Source organism: Hippocampus bargibanti, linkage group LG06 (genome assembly GCF_051943395.1).
Source record: "Hippocampus bargibanti isolate YZ-2025 linkage group LG06, ASM5194339v1, whole genome shotgun sequence".
Taxonomy (NCBI): domain Eukaryota; kingdom Metazoa; phylum Chordata; class Actinopteri; order Syngnathiformes; family Syngnathidae; genus Hippocampus; species Hippocampus bargibanti.
Genome location: NC_142739.1, coordinates 8,674,768 through 8,691,809, shown reverse-complemented (window position 1 = coordinate 8,691,809; position 17,042 = coordinate 8,674,768). Strand labels below are relative to the sequence as shown.

Genomic DNA, 17,042 nt, shown 5'->3' with positions numbered 1-17,042 from the left:
TCTTTAAAAGAGCTTACTTTGGAAACCGAATAGAGGAACTTTAAAATCAGCCTCAAAAGTGTTTTTCACTTGATTAGCATGAGCTTTCATCCATCTTAACTCATTCACTCCCATTCTCAAATTTATTAGGGAATTGAAAAGAATGACGTGGAGCAACATTCACAAATGTGTTTGTTTTTTTCTTGAGGAGAGGGAGCATATGAAGCTTTGGCCATACCTCTGGCAATGTTTTCCCTTTCACGAGGGGGCAGCATTTACCTTTTGTACAGCCACCCCCACTTTCAATGCAGGTAACTCTACAAACAAGTAAGCATGAAAAAAAAAACAGGACAGTACAACTGACACAATTTTTTTGTTTCCTAACTGACAACAGAAAAACGTATTATAGCATCTAAAATGCCCAAAGCACTTAAGCTGATATTTAAAATAAAGTAAAGCATAAATGTTTGCGATCGATTAAAGAAGTCATCTGTATCAATTTGAGCCGTCTGCAAGCGATGAAACCGGTGAAGGAGATCTGGACTCTGATGTAGCAGCCTAGAAGATGCACACGATGGCGTACAAGCGGCGTTTCGTCCAGTATATGGAGCCGCCTATAAGAGCCGACCTTCGGTTAAAGACGCCCGTGATTGGTTAAAATCACGGGCAAAGAAGACAGAGGGGTGGGTTTTACGCAAACATAAAAAAAAGGAGGCTTAGAGACAGCGGCACACTTTGAGCAGCACATGAACATCAGGGATATTGAGACGAGAGAGAGATCGACAAATGACACGGTGGAAGTAGCTGGTTTGGCCGCTGGGAATTTGTGTAAACTTACACCTTCTTTATGCGTGTTACCGCAATTGGCTGCCACACAATGATTCACCATCACATTATTTATGTGGTTTTCTTTTTAATTTCGCGATCAACACAGTTTTTTCAGGCGAAAAAAAGTACCCGAAATGCACTGTGTCGTTTTCTCGGTCAGGGGCGTACCGAATGTGACGCCACTTCCGGCATCGACATCAACTCGAAAACAAGACTTCATTAATATTCAGCGTGACTCTTAAAAAGTAAAATATAGCTATATGCAGTGGAATCTTTGTAAAATGATGGCTGGCAGTTTTTTTAAACAATTCCAGGAGATACTCCCCATTCCACTTTGTATTTGAAGTATCCTTGAAAGTGAGCCTATTATATGGCTCACTTTCTGTTTTCAAGCATGGCTTCTTGTGTTCGTGCATGTTGTCATAATAAATAGTTCTAACAAAGTTATGATAACCAAAATAAACAATTGTTGCAATCTCAAGCAGCCGTAAAGGATCCTTGAAAACAACTCGTAAATAGACGCTTCAAAACAACTCTTAAATAGATGCTTCAGAACAACTCTTAAATAGACGCTTCAAACCAAAATGTCACACTTCCTGTTTATTTTCTGGCATTGCGTCTTGAGAACTTTTATGTGCTTACTAGTGAAACACATGCTGACCACATTTCCTTTTGCAATGTGACTCCGGCTTGGAGAGCTGAATTAAAAAGACAATTTCATTCGCTTGTCTAATGAAAGGATTCGTGGCTATGACCCCCACCATGGCCACTTCATAGTAAAATAGCAGACTTCCTGGACCTTTTCAGGCATTGGCTTCTTCAGACTTTTTTTGTGGCTGTACTTAACTCATTCGCTGCCAGATAATGTGCAAATATGTGTCTACTCCCGTGTCAGGGTTTTTGTCATTTTCACTCAAATTGCAGGACCCACAGAATATTGAGTTTTAGGACTACAGCGTAAGAAACCTTAAAGGACAACCGACACCATTTTTTTGTTTCCTAACTGACTGATGTCAGTTAGGAAACAAAAAAAAAATGTTTTATAGCATCTAAAATACCCAAAACACTCAGGCTTATATTTTTAGTCAAATGCAAAACACCAATTAAAATGAGTTAAAGTGTCCCAAAACTACTTCAAAATGACCTCGGAGATGCAGAGTTCCAGAAGGTCCCGCCCCCTTGTTCGGGACGTCACGCCAAGACGTCTTGCCTTGCTCGAGAATCAAAACAATCGCTCCAGATTCGGAGAAGATGCTTTCTTGTTACTCATCCAGTTATGAATATTATTCAAATAGTTCTGAAGAGGAAAGCATAAATGTTTGCAATCGATTAAAGGAGTCCTCCCATTTCAATTAGAGCCGTCAGTGACAGCATGCAGTGTCCCAGAAAATGCAAAAGATGGCGCCCAATCTCCGATGGAAATGGGCTTATTTGTCTGCAAGAAGCAATGTTCAGGTTCCTCCAAAAATAAACTAATTCGAAAGATTTAGTTTGGTTGCTATGAAATTTCAACCACGAGTACGAGACAAACAGATGATGCAAACCTACAAAATTGTTGAATTTTCATCAGTGGATGTAGGTGGTCCATGGCGGTATTGTATAAAGCCAAACACAAAAGAAAAAAAAAGAACTTCACCAAATGTCTTGTGTGTGATGAAAAGAGACTCATATGCGACTTTACTGGCAGAACCATAAAAATGCAATGTCGCCAATTTCCTCAAGCTCTTCTTCTGCTCGCTTAAAGAAAGAACCATTCCAACACACACAAGCACAAATGCTTTGCAATCGACTGACATTTTATGTCACGGCTGTGATCGCACCACAGACAAAGGTTGAGCCATTTTCAGTCAATGGCTGCCACTCTTGCCATTGAAAGACAACATACACACAAACTGCACAGCACCCGCCTTCCCTCAGAAAAAAAAAAAAAAACACGACGCCGGCCCTCCCCAACCATCTCCATCTCGCCGATGGAAGAGAATAAAAATCAAATTGCAGGTTATTCACTATGAAATTAAATTGGAAAACAGTCAAATGGCTTCCCAGCCTTATTGCTTCATGCGAGGCGACGGCCGGGACGCCTGGCTTCTCTTTGCCATTCGTCCAAATGGAATCACACAGATAAAAGGTTGTTTTTCATTTAAAGCTAATACAGGCGGGAGGAGGAGATGGATAAGGTGATGGGGGTGAGTTTCGGGGAGGTTGGGGAGGGGAGAGGCGGTTGAAATGAATGGATGGCACCGGCGCATTTGAATGAATTCATTTCCAATAACGCTATCGTCATTAACATCGTTTTGTTAAAGGTCTTGTTTGACCAAGTAGAACACACACATTAATTTTAATAACATTACACAAAGCACACCTGCGATATCAGTTCGCCGATCTAATGAAATCTGCTATCAAAACATCTGCCGGTTGAAAAATAATAACGCTCGCCATTCAATAGGTACTGTAGGCGAGTTATTCATCGGTAAGTATGTTTATTGGTCATCATCATTTTGTGACCCGAACGTGGTGGCCTGTGAGCGTAATCATTTAGCTTCTTTCCCAAAGTTAGTTCACTCTGTTTCACTGACGGCTAGAAGAAGCATGTTGCCCTTTGAGGGACTGCATTGAACATAGTGGACATCAGGTTACAAGTTTTGTCCACGAAAGGGTTGAACAAATAACTCATTTGCTGCCATTCCCGAATTTATTCGGGAATTGAAAAGTGTGATTTGGAGCGCAATTTGTTAATTTGTTCGGGTTTTGTTTTTTCTTGCGTTTGGTGCCGATAAAGCAGTGGTCAGACCTCTGGCAATGTTTTTTCCTTCCACGAGGTGGCAGCATTTGCCTTTTTTCTATGTTAGCGCTTTGTTACAGCTTCAGCTGTTGTTAAAGCGCTATATAAATCAATGTGTATGTATTGTATTGTATTTTGAACAGCCTCCCCCATTTCAAGCTTTTTTTCTGATGAAAGAAGAGAGGCTAAGGTTTCTTACGCTGTCCTAAAACTCAATTTTCTGTGGGTCCAGCAATTTGAGTGAAAATAACGAAAACCCTGGCACCGGAGTGGACACATTTTTGCACATTGTCTGATAGAGAACGAGCTAAAGATATATCTCTATGATCGTTTCTCAGTTTATATTAAATTGTGTTTATTGTTGAATTTGTGTTTAAGTTATAATGCATTGCACTGGTGTCAAACGTGAGGCTCGGGCCAGATCTGGCCCGCCACATGATTTTATGTGTCCTTCAAAAGCAAATCAAACATGTCAACTTCGAAGGTGATTGCTAAAATGTGCCATGTTAAATTGTCAAATGCAATAAATAAGATATAGAAATCATTTTCTAACTACCACACCCTTATTATCATAAGTTAAAAATCTGTTGACTAAAATGTTTTCTTGAATTCTTTATGGTCAGAACAGCCATTCAAGTCAAACAGTGACTTCAATTCTGCCCGTGACAAAAATGTGTCACGGGCAATTCTATCAGAATTTTCGTGAATCGATTCATATCGCAATTGCAGTAAATTTTATTGTGCGACAATAGGAATGAATCATATTCTATCACGGTTTGGGTGAGGGCTAAAAATGGACAAAATCCGACTTCAACGGACAGTTAGGACGGCGGAAAAAAATCATTGGCACCGCCCTACCTACTTTCGAGGACTTGCAGGCTGCAAGAATCGAAACAGGGGTGCGAAAAATATTATTACTGGACCCTCCGTACCCTGCCCACCACCTTTTCCAGCGACTTCCCTCAGGCAGGCACTACCGATACATGCGCACCAAATCCAGCAGACATTTAAACAGCTTCTTCACCCGTCGCCACTAACTCTCTAAATAGTAACCCAAATATAACTGGATCGTGCCTCTGCATTTTTTTATTTTTTATGATGATACTTGTGCAGCATGTTCTACCGGAGACAAATTCCTTGTGTATTCTCCATACTTGGCCAGTGAAGATTATTCTGATTCTGATATTATTGTATCAAAACTGGAGGGAATTGGGGCCTACAGTCCTATTCATCATGCTCTGCACATTTTGAACACTGGAAGAGTTACAGAAAGGCATAAAAGTTTACATCCTTAGAATTGCGTTACGGAATAATTCAGGGGTGACACGCGTTTCGAAGTTTAGAGGACAAAAAAAAAGTTCAGCTGTCGATGGCAATAGGACATTTTTTGGTTCATTCGATAATTTCACCCGACATCCCATGACTTTTTAAGAGTCATGTATGATATGTGCCTCGTGATGCAAAAAAAGTCCTGCTGATGTTTGTGCAACGATCGGAGACCTCCTGGGAAGAGGGATGATTGCTTCAGGTGTCGCGGTGATATATTCATGACACAGTTGAGATATTTCCGTCTGGATCAGCCACAAACAGATGCACCCGTCAGGCGCGACCTCGGGCGAAACAGTTTCCCGCGGCGTAAACACCGAGAAGGTAGCGGCAAGGTGAGCCAGACACCTTTCAGGTCAAAGCACTTTGCACCGCTTGGTTTCCCCCCTTGGTTAGCCGAGACGAGTGCGAGGCAGAAACTCGGCGGAATGATATTCGGCAAGCATTACAACAATTTTGAATTCTTCCTATTGCCTCTCGGCGACGGCATGAAGAAGACATCTGAAGGTCAAGATGGAAGCAGGCGAATAATGACACAAGATTGAGAGAAAGCCAACGTAATGATAAAGAAGGGAAAAAAAAACATCCCTGTCCGTCTCACACGGAATAGAATTCCAGTATTCCCGCTCAGCTCAGCAGATGAAAACGATTAGAAGCGGTAATGAGGTCCAACAGGATGGCGGGGGCGTGACTAATGGAAGGGCAAAGAGGGTTCGAGTGGGGAAACTTCATTGGAGTGGATGGGGTTACAAACACAAGTTTGAAAGAGGAGATATAGATGACAAAGATAGAGATGTTTGTGTCTGGCAGAACTCAATTTCAGATAAGACGTATCATGTTGCATCCTAATTATAAAAAAAAAGGGAATCCTCGCGAATCGGATATTGTCATAAACAGAGTGAATCGGGTGGTAATTTGATGGAATTGTTTGACAGGGAAAGAAGAAATATGGAGTGAATCTAATCAAATTATGCTGCGGATGAATCCCGTCTTATCAAATTTTACATTTGGTGTGAATCGAATCATAGAGTGAATTTTAATAAGGTTGTCAGGTGGTGGTGGACCCCCAAAAAGCAGCCTGAAGAGAGGAGCATGGTGTATTTGACAAATTATATTAAATAAAGTTGGCAGGAATGAAATCTAAAACAACAGTCACCTAAACAAAAATGTACAAAGTAACAAACAAAACCATGACTACAACATGGCAGAAAACATAGCAAGCTAGACAAGACAAGACAACAACAACAACAACAATGGTCATGCCGGGAGTCCTTTCAACTGCCACTGATTAACTCATTCACTGCCATTTATGAATTTATTCGGGAATTGAAAATATGACATTGGGCGACATTGCCAAATTTGTTCGGGTTTTGCCTTTTCATGCTTGGGTGCCGATAAAACGCTGACCATGGCCTCTGGCAATGGTTTTTCTTCTCCACAAGGGGGCATCATTTCCCTTTTTTTGCATGTATACGTTTTGTTCCTGCCAATATGTATGCATAGCATTATATTTTGGACAGCCGCCCTCATTTCAAGGTCATATACCTCCAGACCTATATAATTTAGGAATTAACTATTTTCTGATGAAAGGCGAGAGTAAGGTTTCTCACGCTGGATTGAATGCTTATGTGGCCCTAAAAAACAATATTCAGTGGGTCCTGGAATTCAAGTGACAATGACAAAAACCCTGGCACTAGAGTGGACACATTTTTGCACGTCTGGCAGTGAATGAGTTAAAAGGTTGTGCGGCTGCAGGCGGGCCCCTACAATGCCACCCCTTGGTCGCAAACCGAAACATGACAAAGGGAGCCAGAGTGAAGTCGCCCGTAAATTCATGGAATTCTTGAATTGTATTTTCACCAAAGGGAATTGTATTGAATTGTATTGTAATTGGACTGAACCATTTTGACATTTGAGTAGGGGTGAGGGTGAATCGTATTGCATCATATTGGGAAGAATCATTTTTTTTGTTATTGTCAGGAATGTTATAATGAATGTGAATAATATCATACTGAAATAATTGTTCATTATAGATGAATTATATATGAAATGTATAAATATGTGAAATATATATATATATATATATATATATATATATATATATATATATATATATATATATATATATATATATATATATATATATATATATATATATATGAAATGAAGTATTAAAAAAAGCTCACATCTGCTGCATATATATATATATATATATATATATATATATGAAATAATTGTTGTCTGATATCTCCATTTGATTTCTTACCTTCTTGACGTATCCCTGGATGAGCTCGGGGGTTGGCACTTGCTCTGCGGGCACACACGGCTCCAACTGCAACCTGCACGGCGAGCACACCACCTGCCTCTTGTCGACCCTGCGGGGAGAGCATCACATTACTCCGACCTTGATGAAAATTTCAAATTGAGATCTCCCCACCCTCTCCCAAAATGTCAATCACATATTGTTCTCCATGCCCGTGTAAATGAAGCGAAGGGAGCGTGTCAACATGTGCTGCTGGGATCGTCGGCCTGTGGCGAGGCGACGACTAAAATGACAATCGACCTAACTTAAAGGGCACCCGACACCATTTTTTTGTTTCCTAACTGATATCAGAGAAACATTTTATAGCATCTAAAATACCCAAAACACGCAGGCTGATATTTTTAGTCAAATGGAATAAAACACCAATAAAAATGACTGGAAGTGTCCAAAAACTACTTCAAAATGAAACCGGAAACGGAAGTTTGAGAAGGTCCCGCCCCCTTCTTCGTGACGTCACACCAAGATGTCTAGCCTTGTTCGATAATCAAAACAGTGGCTTCAGATTCGGAAAAGATGCTTTCTTGTGACCCATCCAGTTATGAATATGATTTGAATAGTTCTAAAGAGGAAAGCATAAATGTTTGCAATCAATTAAAGGAGTCCTCCCATATCAATTTGAGCCGTCAATGACAGCAATGTAGCACCCAGAAAATGCAGAAGAGGCCGTCCATGCTCCGTTGGAAATGGGATGATTTGTCTGTTGGGAATTTGTGTCAGCGAATATCAAATAGTTGTCTTGGTGCAACACACAACGATTCACCATTGCGTTATTTATGTTTTCCTTCTAATTTCGCCATCAACACGGACCAACACAAGTTTTCAGACCAAACAAAGTACCGCAAAATACATTGTGTGTCGCTTTCTCGGTCAGGGGCGTTCCAAACGTGACGTCACGTGGGGATCGTCATCAACTCGAAAACAAGACTTCCTGAATATTCAGTGCGAGTCTTAAAAGCTAAAATATAGCTATATGTGGTGGAATCTTTGTAAAATATGCTCAGTAAAAGTCACTTGAAGTGATTTTAAAAATTATGGACACAACTTGTGCGGGGGCGTCGGTTGTCCTTTAAAGACTCTCGCAAGATGAAAGACAAAACGCGCAGAGGCAAGAAATGCCAAATACATTTGCTCACACAAAACACAGTGAAGTCGATACAAGGAGGCTGTTTCTATTTAGAAGAAGACGTTTTCCTTCCGTTCTTCTCCCATGTCAGCCCCCGGGAGGAGAACGTCGCCGTTTCCGTCTCCCTGCTGCTCATCCTGATGACAAGAAGTCCCAAACGGCCTTTTCCTCACCACATGCGCACAAGTGTGTGTTTGTGTGTGCGTGGGTGTGTGCGTGACGCAAAGTCTCCCTTTACGTGGCAGGGTGCGTTGGAGCTTGTTGTGTCCGACGTAGCGTGCGAGCAAGATGACACTAGCTGACTTTTAACACCTCAAACGCACGCACACAACCGACGGCGACTCTCTTCTGTGACTTGTGTCACCACGGAAACCAGTTTCTTCAGGATTGGAGCCATTTTTGATCTCACTGAATGTTAAGTTATTGTCATTGAAGTGAATCAAACCGAAGTTGGAGGAGATGGCCGCTTATTGCATCGTATGCCAATGGTGGGGAATCATATATCACACCTGGAATTAATCGAATCGGATTTGGGTAGATACATTTTGCAGCAGATGTGAGCTTTTTTTTTAATACTTCATTTTTGTTTAGGTTTATTACCGCATTTTCCGGAGTATAAGGCGCAACCCCAATGAATGTATTTTCAAACCTGATCCATATATATGGCGCACCGGACTATAAGGCACACCTTTTATGAATGAAAAAAAAATCCAGACATCACCTTATACACCGGAAAATATGGTAATTTTGTTTTTTATGCCAAGTACCTTTATATATTATATAATTCCCAGATGAATTTTAGATCATTTTTTTGTCTACACAGTTAAATAGTTATGAAACAAATACATTTACAACAACCGTCAATGGTGGAGAATCGTTTATCACACTGAAAATGAATTGAATCGGATTTGGACAGAACCTATTTTCAAGTTTTTTTTAATTTATTACATTAGAATCGGAGTGAAAGACATGAATTAAAATGAATTATAGTGATCCCTCACAATATCAGGATGTGTTTATCATCGTTTCACCACATCACCGTTTTTTTGTTCTTCCTTAACTCATTCACTGCCAGACGTGTGCAAAAATGTGTTCCCCCAGGACTCGCAGAATATTGAGTTTTAGAACTACATGAACATTCAATGCAGCGTAAGAAACCTTACACTCTCTTCTTATATCATAAAAATATCATTGAGTTAATTCCTAAATTATATGGGTCTGGAGTAATATGAGGCGCAAGCAGGTGCAAAAGGCAAACGCTGCACCCTCGTGGAAGGGAAAAAAACATTGCCAGAGGTCTGACCAGCGCTTTATCAGCACCCATTCCCCCCGCAAGAAAATCGAAAAACCGAACACATTTGGGAATGGCGCTCCACGTCATATTTTATTTTCAATTCCCGGATAAATTTGGGAATGGCAGTGAATGAGTTAAGTATTGTATAAAAAAACAGCATTTTTGTACATGGCTCTCCACATCATTGGTTGTTGTCAAGCAACAGTTGTATCCTTCTGCAATCCAATTCATCATCCTCTCAGAGAGCACCGTGGTGCTATTTTAAATGGTAAACATGAAATTGAATCATATGAAAAAAATATTTGTGATGCCTTGAGGGGGAAATCATTGTGGGTCGGGTCGTCGTGGTTACAGTTCTAACAGTAAGAGTCAATCAATGTGTATTGTCCAGTTACACTGACATGCTGTGAAACAATTTGTTGGAAGATTTATACCATTTTGAAAAAAAAGGAACATGCACTTCTCTTTATTTTTATTTTTTGTTTTTGTTTTTAATGTATACACCGACGTAAAAGCTTGGCCAAAACAAACATGCGAATCAAACCTCTGAAGATGGAGGACACTGATTCGCTGTGGCGACCCCTTCAAGGGAAAAGCCGAAAGGAAAAGAAGATACACTGTTATGAAATGGACCAAAAAATTAAGCTTTTTAGAGCAGAGATAACATCAAAGACTAATAGAAACTTGAATTTATGAATCATTCATCCCATTAAATCTATTTTTACAACTCTATGCTTCGTTTGCGATCGTCCAGGGAGTGATATGGGCTATAGTTTATACCCATGCACGCGCACGCACACACACACACATATACACACTGGAGATTTTTGAAATATGTTCTCATATTCCTGCAAAAAGAGGAAGAAGCAAAAGAAGACGAAATGAAAAGCTTTTAGCATGAACATGAGATTGGGTGGGGGCTGGGGCATCCATTTTGTCATTCATGCATTTCGAGTCATGGAAATGGGTCCTAAGAGACAGTCCAGGCATCAAGAGCTCTAATGTGCTATAATTTGATTTGGGTGGGAAAAGATTGAGCCCGCATCCGACAGTTATTCGGTCCGGCATCGAGGATTGAGAGGAGGATGTTATGTGTTTTTCTGGAACATGCGATTTCGCCACCAGGGTCAGTATACACAAACACAAACACAAGAACCACGACTCTCTGCTTTTGGGTTGTGACCTTCACAAGACGAGCCCTTCGGCTCTGTGATGTCATTATCAGACGATTGAAAATGGCCGGCTCCTGTAATGGATAAATATGGGTCGATATTGCTTCCTAATTAAAATTCCACAAACGGCATTGGAAGATTCATAAATAGGCATAAAGCATATCATTTTTTATTAGACTTCTCCTTTCACCAGTTATTACAAGTAACGAGAGTAAAACAAAATACAGACGCCCCCCAAACTTACGAACAAGATACATTCCGAAAAGTCGTTCGTAAGGTGAATTTGTTTGTGAATTGCTTCAGTGCTATATTTTGTATGGAATGTATGTTTAAGGCTAATATAAGTATGGTTAAGGTTGATATAAGTATGTTTAAGGCTTGTATAAGTAACTTGTATTGGTTTGTACTGAAAAATAAACATTTAATAAAATATATGCTCTATAGAAATATGTACATGTAGTACATGTAGTACTGTAGCGGGCAACAATCACCTCGGGCGAAGCAAATCCTCATACTGGCAAAAGTCCGAGACACTAGTTTAAATGTCCCAGTGTCGGTGATTAGGGGATTGACAGCAGCTGGCGCAGGTCGGGAGCGGCGGCCCCGCCCCGCCCCGCCTGTCAACTCGCACATTACAGATACACATTGAAATTGTCCGTCCAATAATCCTTAAGGGATAGTTCGGTGTCATTAGTCACGTGAAAGCATTGAGTAAATAAAGCCTTTGTGTAAAGCTTTGTTGCGAAGGATGGTAGCAATGGTGGATTTAGCATATCCGCTAAGCCACTAAATCAGACAAACGCACACCTCGTTCGTGTTTCCCAATGATCTCCTTCTCCTCGACTGTAATTTTGTTTTGTGTCTTCTTCGGCTGAACACGAGCCTGTGGTGCGTCTTTTTCGGTCCCATAACAGCAAAAGTATCGTTGAAGATGATCGACGTGTGCACTCATAGAAAGGGGGTGTGGAAAGGTAGGCCGGCTGGGGCGCTGTTCGGTCCTGTGCTTTGGTGTTCTTCCGCCGAAGATTACTCTGTTGTAATAATAATAATAATAATAATAATAATAATAATAATAATAATTATTATTATTATTATTATTACAGTAAAGTCTCGGTATATCGATATTCTCGGGAGTCGGAAAAAATATCTCCGATCCTGCGGCATGTAAATTTTCTCCTTGCGTTCATAAAAATAGTATCGTAATAAGCAGTACTATCGATATAACCAATATCGATATAACGAGACTTTACTGTATTATTATTATTATTATATATTCAATTTATAATTTTTGTTAGAGAGAGAGAGAGAGAGAGAGAGAGAAGGAGTGAGAGAGAGAAAGAGAGAGATAATGAGAACGAAAAATCAACAATGAAGGAAACATAAGATTGATGGTTTTATCTGTGTTTGCGTCCAGAGGGTGTTCACGTACAAAACGGCAGAGCAAGACCTGGAGTGTCAACTCCTGTCGTGGTGCATCGCGATATCCGCCTGCTTAGGCCTCTGACAAATATCCAGGAGCCTCCCGCTGCTAAACAAGAACCCTCTTCATTTTTTTAAGCCAAGCTGATGGATGATAATGTAGCAAAGGTCAAGTTAAAGGACAACCAATGTCTCCGGAAAGGTTGTGTCCATAATTTGTAAAATGGCTTCAAATGACTTATACTGAGCGTATTTTACAAAGATTCCACCGCATATAGCTATAGTTTACATTTTAAGACTCACACTGAATATTCAGGAAGTCTTGTTTTTGAGTTGGTGACAAGTCCGTACGTGACGTCATTGAAGGAACGCCCCTGACCGAAAAAAAGACACATTGTAGCAGTCCTTCCATGACGTCAATGTATTTTGCTGTACTTGCTTGGTCTGAAAACCAAAACGCAACCAAAAGAGGGCGACCAAGCTCCATGGAAGGAATTTATCAGCCTGTGGAAACGGGCTGACGCCATTTTCTGCCTCTTTTTTGGTGATCCATTTCACCCCAATTTTGCCTCAAAATGGAATGGAATAAATTATTTCATCGATTGCAAACATGTATGCTTTCCTCTTCAGAACTATTTGAATCATATTCATAACTGGATGTGTAACAAGAAAGCATATTCTCCGAATATGAAGCCATTGTTTTGATTCACTAGCAATGCAAGACGTCTTGGCGTGATGTCACGAACTGGGGGCGGGACTTTCTGACAATGTCCAATTCGCAGCTCAATTTTTTTGCAGATTTTGGACACTTTAAGTCAGGGGTCTTAAACTTAATTGACTCGGGGGCCGCTGGAGGCAGAGTCTGGGTGAGGCTGGGCCGTATGAGGAAAATCTTTATTTTTAACACACAAAAAATGAATTAAATGAATAAATGGAAAAATGAATAAAAAATAAATTAACCTGCACTAAATAAATCAAATGATTATAATATCATAAGGCAGATACAGACGACTGAAAAAACCACAGGAAAACTAATTATTATAATTAAGTTTCAAATGTCTGTATTCACAGTTCTTTAACCTTTAACTTTCTTAACATAAAGAACATATTGAACATGAACTGTCCAAAACATGGCTTCTATTGCCTACTTGTTCAGCTCCACACACAAGTTTCATTCATATCAATCATGCGGGCCACACTAACATTAATCTTTCATATCAAGGCGGGCCGCAAAATATTCTTTTGGGGACCGCATTTGGCCCGCGGGCCGCGAGTTTGAGACCAGTGCTTTAAGTCATTTTTATTGGTGTTTTGCATTTGAATAAAAATATCATACTGCGTGTTTTGGGTATTTTAGATGCTATAAAACGTCTTTCTGATGTCAGTTAGGAAACAAAAAAGGGATGTCGGTTGTCCTCTAAAGTTTATGTTGTGGAAAACATTCAATGCCACTTTTAGCGATTAAAATGCAATTCAAAGGCAGAAGCTGATGGATTGTCATGTTTTACATCTGTGTTGGCTCTCAGTCGTAACGGAGTGGCCCATCGATGAAAACGTTTCTTCATCTGTACTTCTTTGAACGTGTTGGAGGTTTCGCTCCTTATCCGAAGAGCTTCAGTCAGTGAACTTAAGTTGTGCTGCTAACTCTGGCCCTATATATATTCCTAATGGACAGAAGTGACTACCTAGCACAGGGGTCGGCAACCTTTACGACTCAAAGAGCCATTTGGACCCATTTCCCACAGAAAAGAAAACACTGGGAGCCACAAAATCCTTTTGACATTTAAAATGAAGACAACACTGCATCTTTTCATAATCCTTTTTTACCTTTATATATGCATAAACAAACTATAGTGTGTTGCATTTATGAATCAATGAACTGTTACAGAGAAGCGAAATTACATTTCTGCACGCAACAAAAACATTTTAAACTCCGAAAAAAAGACGTTGGGTTGAAGATTACTTTCAAATATAATACGCAATGTCTATTTGAAAAAAATATATATTTGCAAAATGACAAATACAATATTTATCACCTGGTTAATGTGATTTCTGCTCCTGCACCTCAGCGCACAGCCTCTGCACATCAGGACTGTATGACATTAGCTTCATCTTCACACAGGACTGTAAGCTGTCGTCTGTCAGGTGTGAGCGATGTCTGTTTTTTAAGGCGAACGAATCTGCCCACGTATCATTAAACGTTCTGTTTTCTTCAGACACTTTTCTTTTCTTAGATTTATCCATAGTTGGCCTACCTGGGGGTCGAAAAATTCAAGAAATCGTGCGCAATTTGGCGGTTGTGACCGGATATACGTCCACTGTCGATGGTTGTGACGTATATTATGAGCGACAAAAAATTGAATACGTTTTATTTTGTATTATTTATAATCACCATAATCTTCAAATTTAGAATTATATTTTAAAAACGAACAAACTAAAATAATATACATTGAATTAAATAATCAGTATTTATTTTCTAAAGCCGCAGGGAGCCGCAGCAGGGGGGTGAAAGAGCCACATGCGGCTCCGGAGCCGCGCGTTGCAGACGCCTGACCTAGCAGATGTTTGGAACTGCCACCTCTGTCCATTAGGGATATATACATAGGGCCAGAGTTACCAGCATAACTTTAGTTTGCTGATGAAGCTCTTTGGATGAGGAGCGAAACATCCGACACCTTCAAATAAGGACAGATGACGGCTGAAGAAACGTTTTCATTGATTGTCAAGTTTTGTGTCTAGCCCTTGATGTAAATGGCTCACACTAGCACACAATTAAAATATATGTATATATTTTAAACGCCACACGACATTTAAGGCAGCATTGCACATGACTTTGTGGCAACACTCACATAAATGGACAATTGTGAGGCATATTCATTGTGGAACACAAAAAGTCTTTTTGGCGCGCAATAGGCAACGACAAGGCTAAAAAAATGACTCGCAGCAGAAAACTCGACTTCCTCTGGTTCCATCATCCCCCCTCCTCCTTCCTTCCACCCATCCATGCATAGCCTCTATCCATCGCTATGACAACACAGCCTGCCACAGACCATTTCTTCATATTTTCACCTGTTGGTGAGTCATTTCATACTGGACGCTCACCTGTATTGCTCTTCGGTGGGAACCTTATTATCCCCAACTTCCTTTCCACCCCCACCATAACCACGTTTCATTTTCTTCTTCTTCCTTTTCTTCTTGTGCCACAATCAGCCAGTAATGATGAATACATCCCATCAGCCATTACCTGCTCAACTGTAACCTCTCTGCATCGTTGATCGCTGCCTAATGGAACATGGGGGGAGTCGAAAGTTGACATTCTATGTTTTTGAGGCGAGGCGGAGATGTGGGGGTAGGTGGGGTTGTGAGGGGATTACGACTGTGTGTTTTTTCCCCTATTAGAGTGATTGAGGCAGGATAACCAATATACACTTTTTTTCTTCTGCCCTCTCCCTAACACACAGTGTATTGGGTAACTTTTTTTCTCTCTTTTAATATGGACGAGGGATTTTTTTGGGGCCGGTTAATTGCTTTATGTTAGGAAAATTATTTGCCACCGTTGTATAAAATCCTTCAGTAATATGGAATTTATTTTTTTTATTATTTTTTTAATTAAATAAACATTTTTTAACTTCATGGGTGACATTGTTAAATACAGCAAAGTCTCGTTATATCGATATCGGATATATCGATATTCCCGGTTATATCGATACTATTTCTATGCACGCATGGAGAAAATTACATGCAAACAGGGTCGGATATATCGATAGTCCCGGTTATATCGATATTTTTTCGGACTCCCTTGAATATCGATATAACGAGACTTTACTGTAAATAAAAAATAAGCTCTATTTATATTTTATAGTAGTAATGTTTTTTGGTTGGAATCAAACTTTTCATGTAAAAATTATTATTATTAATATTATTATTATTATTATTATTATTATTATTATTATTATTATTATTATTAAAATGTTTTTGATGCTAATGAAGATCATGAAAAATAAAAAAATAATATAATAATTATTATTAGATTAATAATAATTTTAATTAGACTATTAATAGTTGATGATAATATATTAATACTAGTAATAATAATAATAATAATAATAATAATAATAATAATAATAATAATAATAATAATAATAATATTAGCGTTATCATTATCATCGTTAACATTATTATCATTATCGTTATTATCATTATTATTATCATTATTCTTATTATTGTTGTTATTTATCTTCATTACAATCAAAAACTATATCTCCATACTAGTCCCAAGAAGCCGACTGATTAATATAATAATTATAATAATATGAAAATAATAATAAAAGTATTTAAAACTTATTATTAGTGTACCATTATTATTATTAGTGTTATCATTAAAAACGTTAACATTATGATCATTATCGATTATTATCATATTATTAACAGTATCTAATTAACCGTTTTTATCTTCATTACAATGAATACTGTCATGATCTGGTTGGCGACCAAAGGGGGGAATGACCCAACATGCCATGCACAGGTGAAAATCGTAAAGATAGAAAGGAAACAGCTACCCTCGTTGTCAGCCAGGATGGCGCTCGCAGGTGCTGGTCGGCTGTTGATATCCACCTAAGGCACCTGGCACGATCATCCGAGCCGAGTTCATTGTTTCTTTGCTGGTAAGCTCCAGCATGCATTGTGTACGTCTAGTTTAACCTAGGCGGACTTTTACACTTGGTTTTCTGTCGCAACAATGTAATTTTGCATTCAGATCATTTCCTGTTTTACAGTTTGCAGCTGCACGGGACTTG

At 39.4% G+C, this 17,042-nt stretch overlaps 1 protein-coding gene and 1 long non-coding RNA gene across 6 annotated transcripts in view; one reads left to right on the top strand and one right to left on the bottom strand.

Moving 5' to 3' along the window:
• The window catches only part of rftn1b (raftlin, lipid raft linker 1b), a 120,613-nt gene that overhangs the window by 44,305 nt on the left and 59,266 nt on the right, over positions 1 to 17,042 (bottom strand). For all 4 annotated transcript variants that reach the window (XM_088998742.1, XM_088998741.1, XM_088998740.1 and 1 more), the window contains one exon: positions 7,182 to 7,290. In XM_088998742.1, the coding sequence (XP_088854868.1) occupies positions 7,182 to 7,290 (109 nt within the window). The remainder of the gene's footprint in view (positions 1 to 7,181; positions 7,291 to 17,042) is intronic.
• The window catches only part of LOC148896320 (uncharacterized), a 55,054-nt gene that overhangs the window by 2,686 nt on the left and 35,326 nt on the right, over positions 1 to 17,042 (top strand). The window lies entirely within an intron of this gene.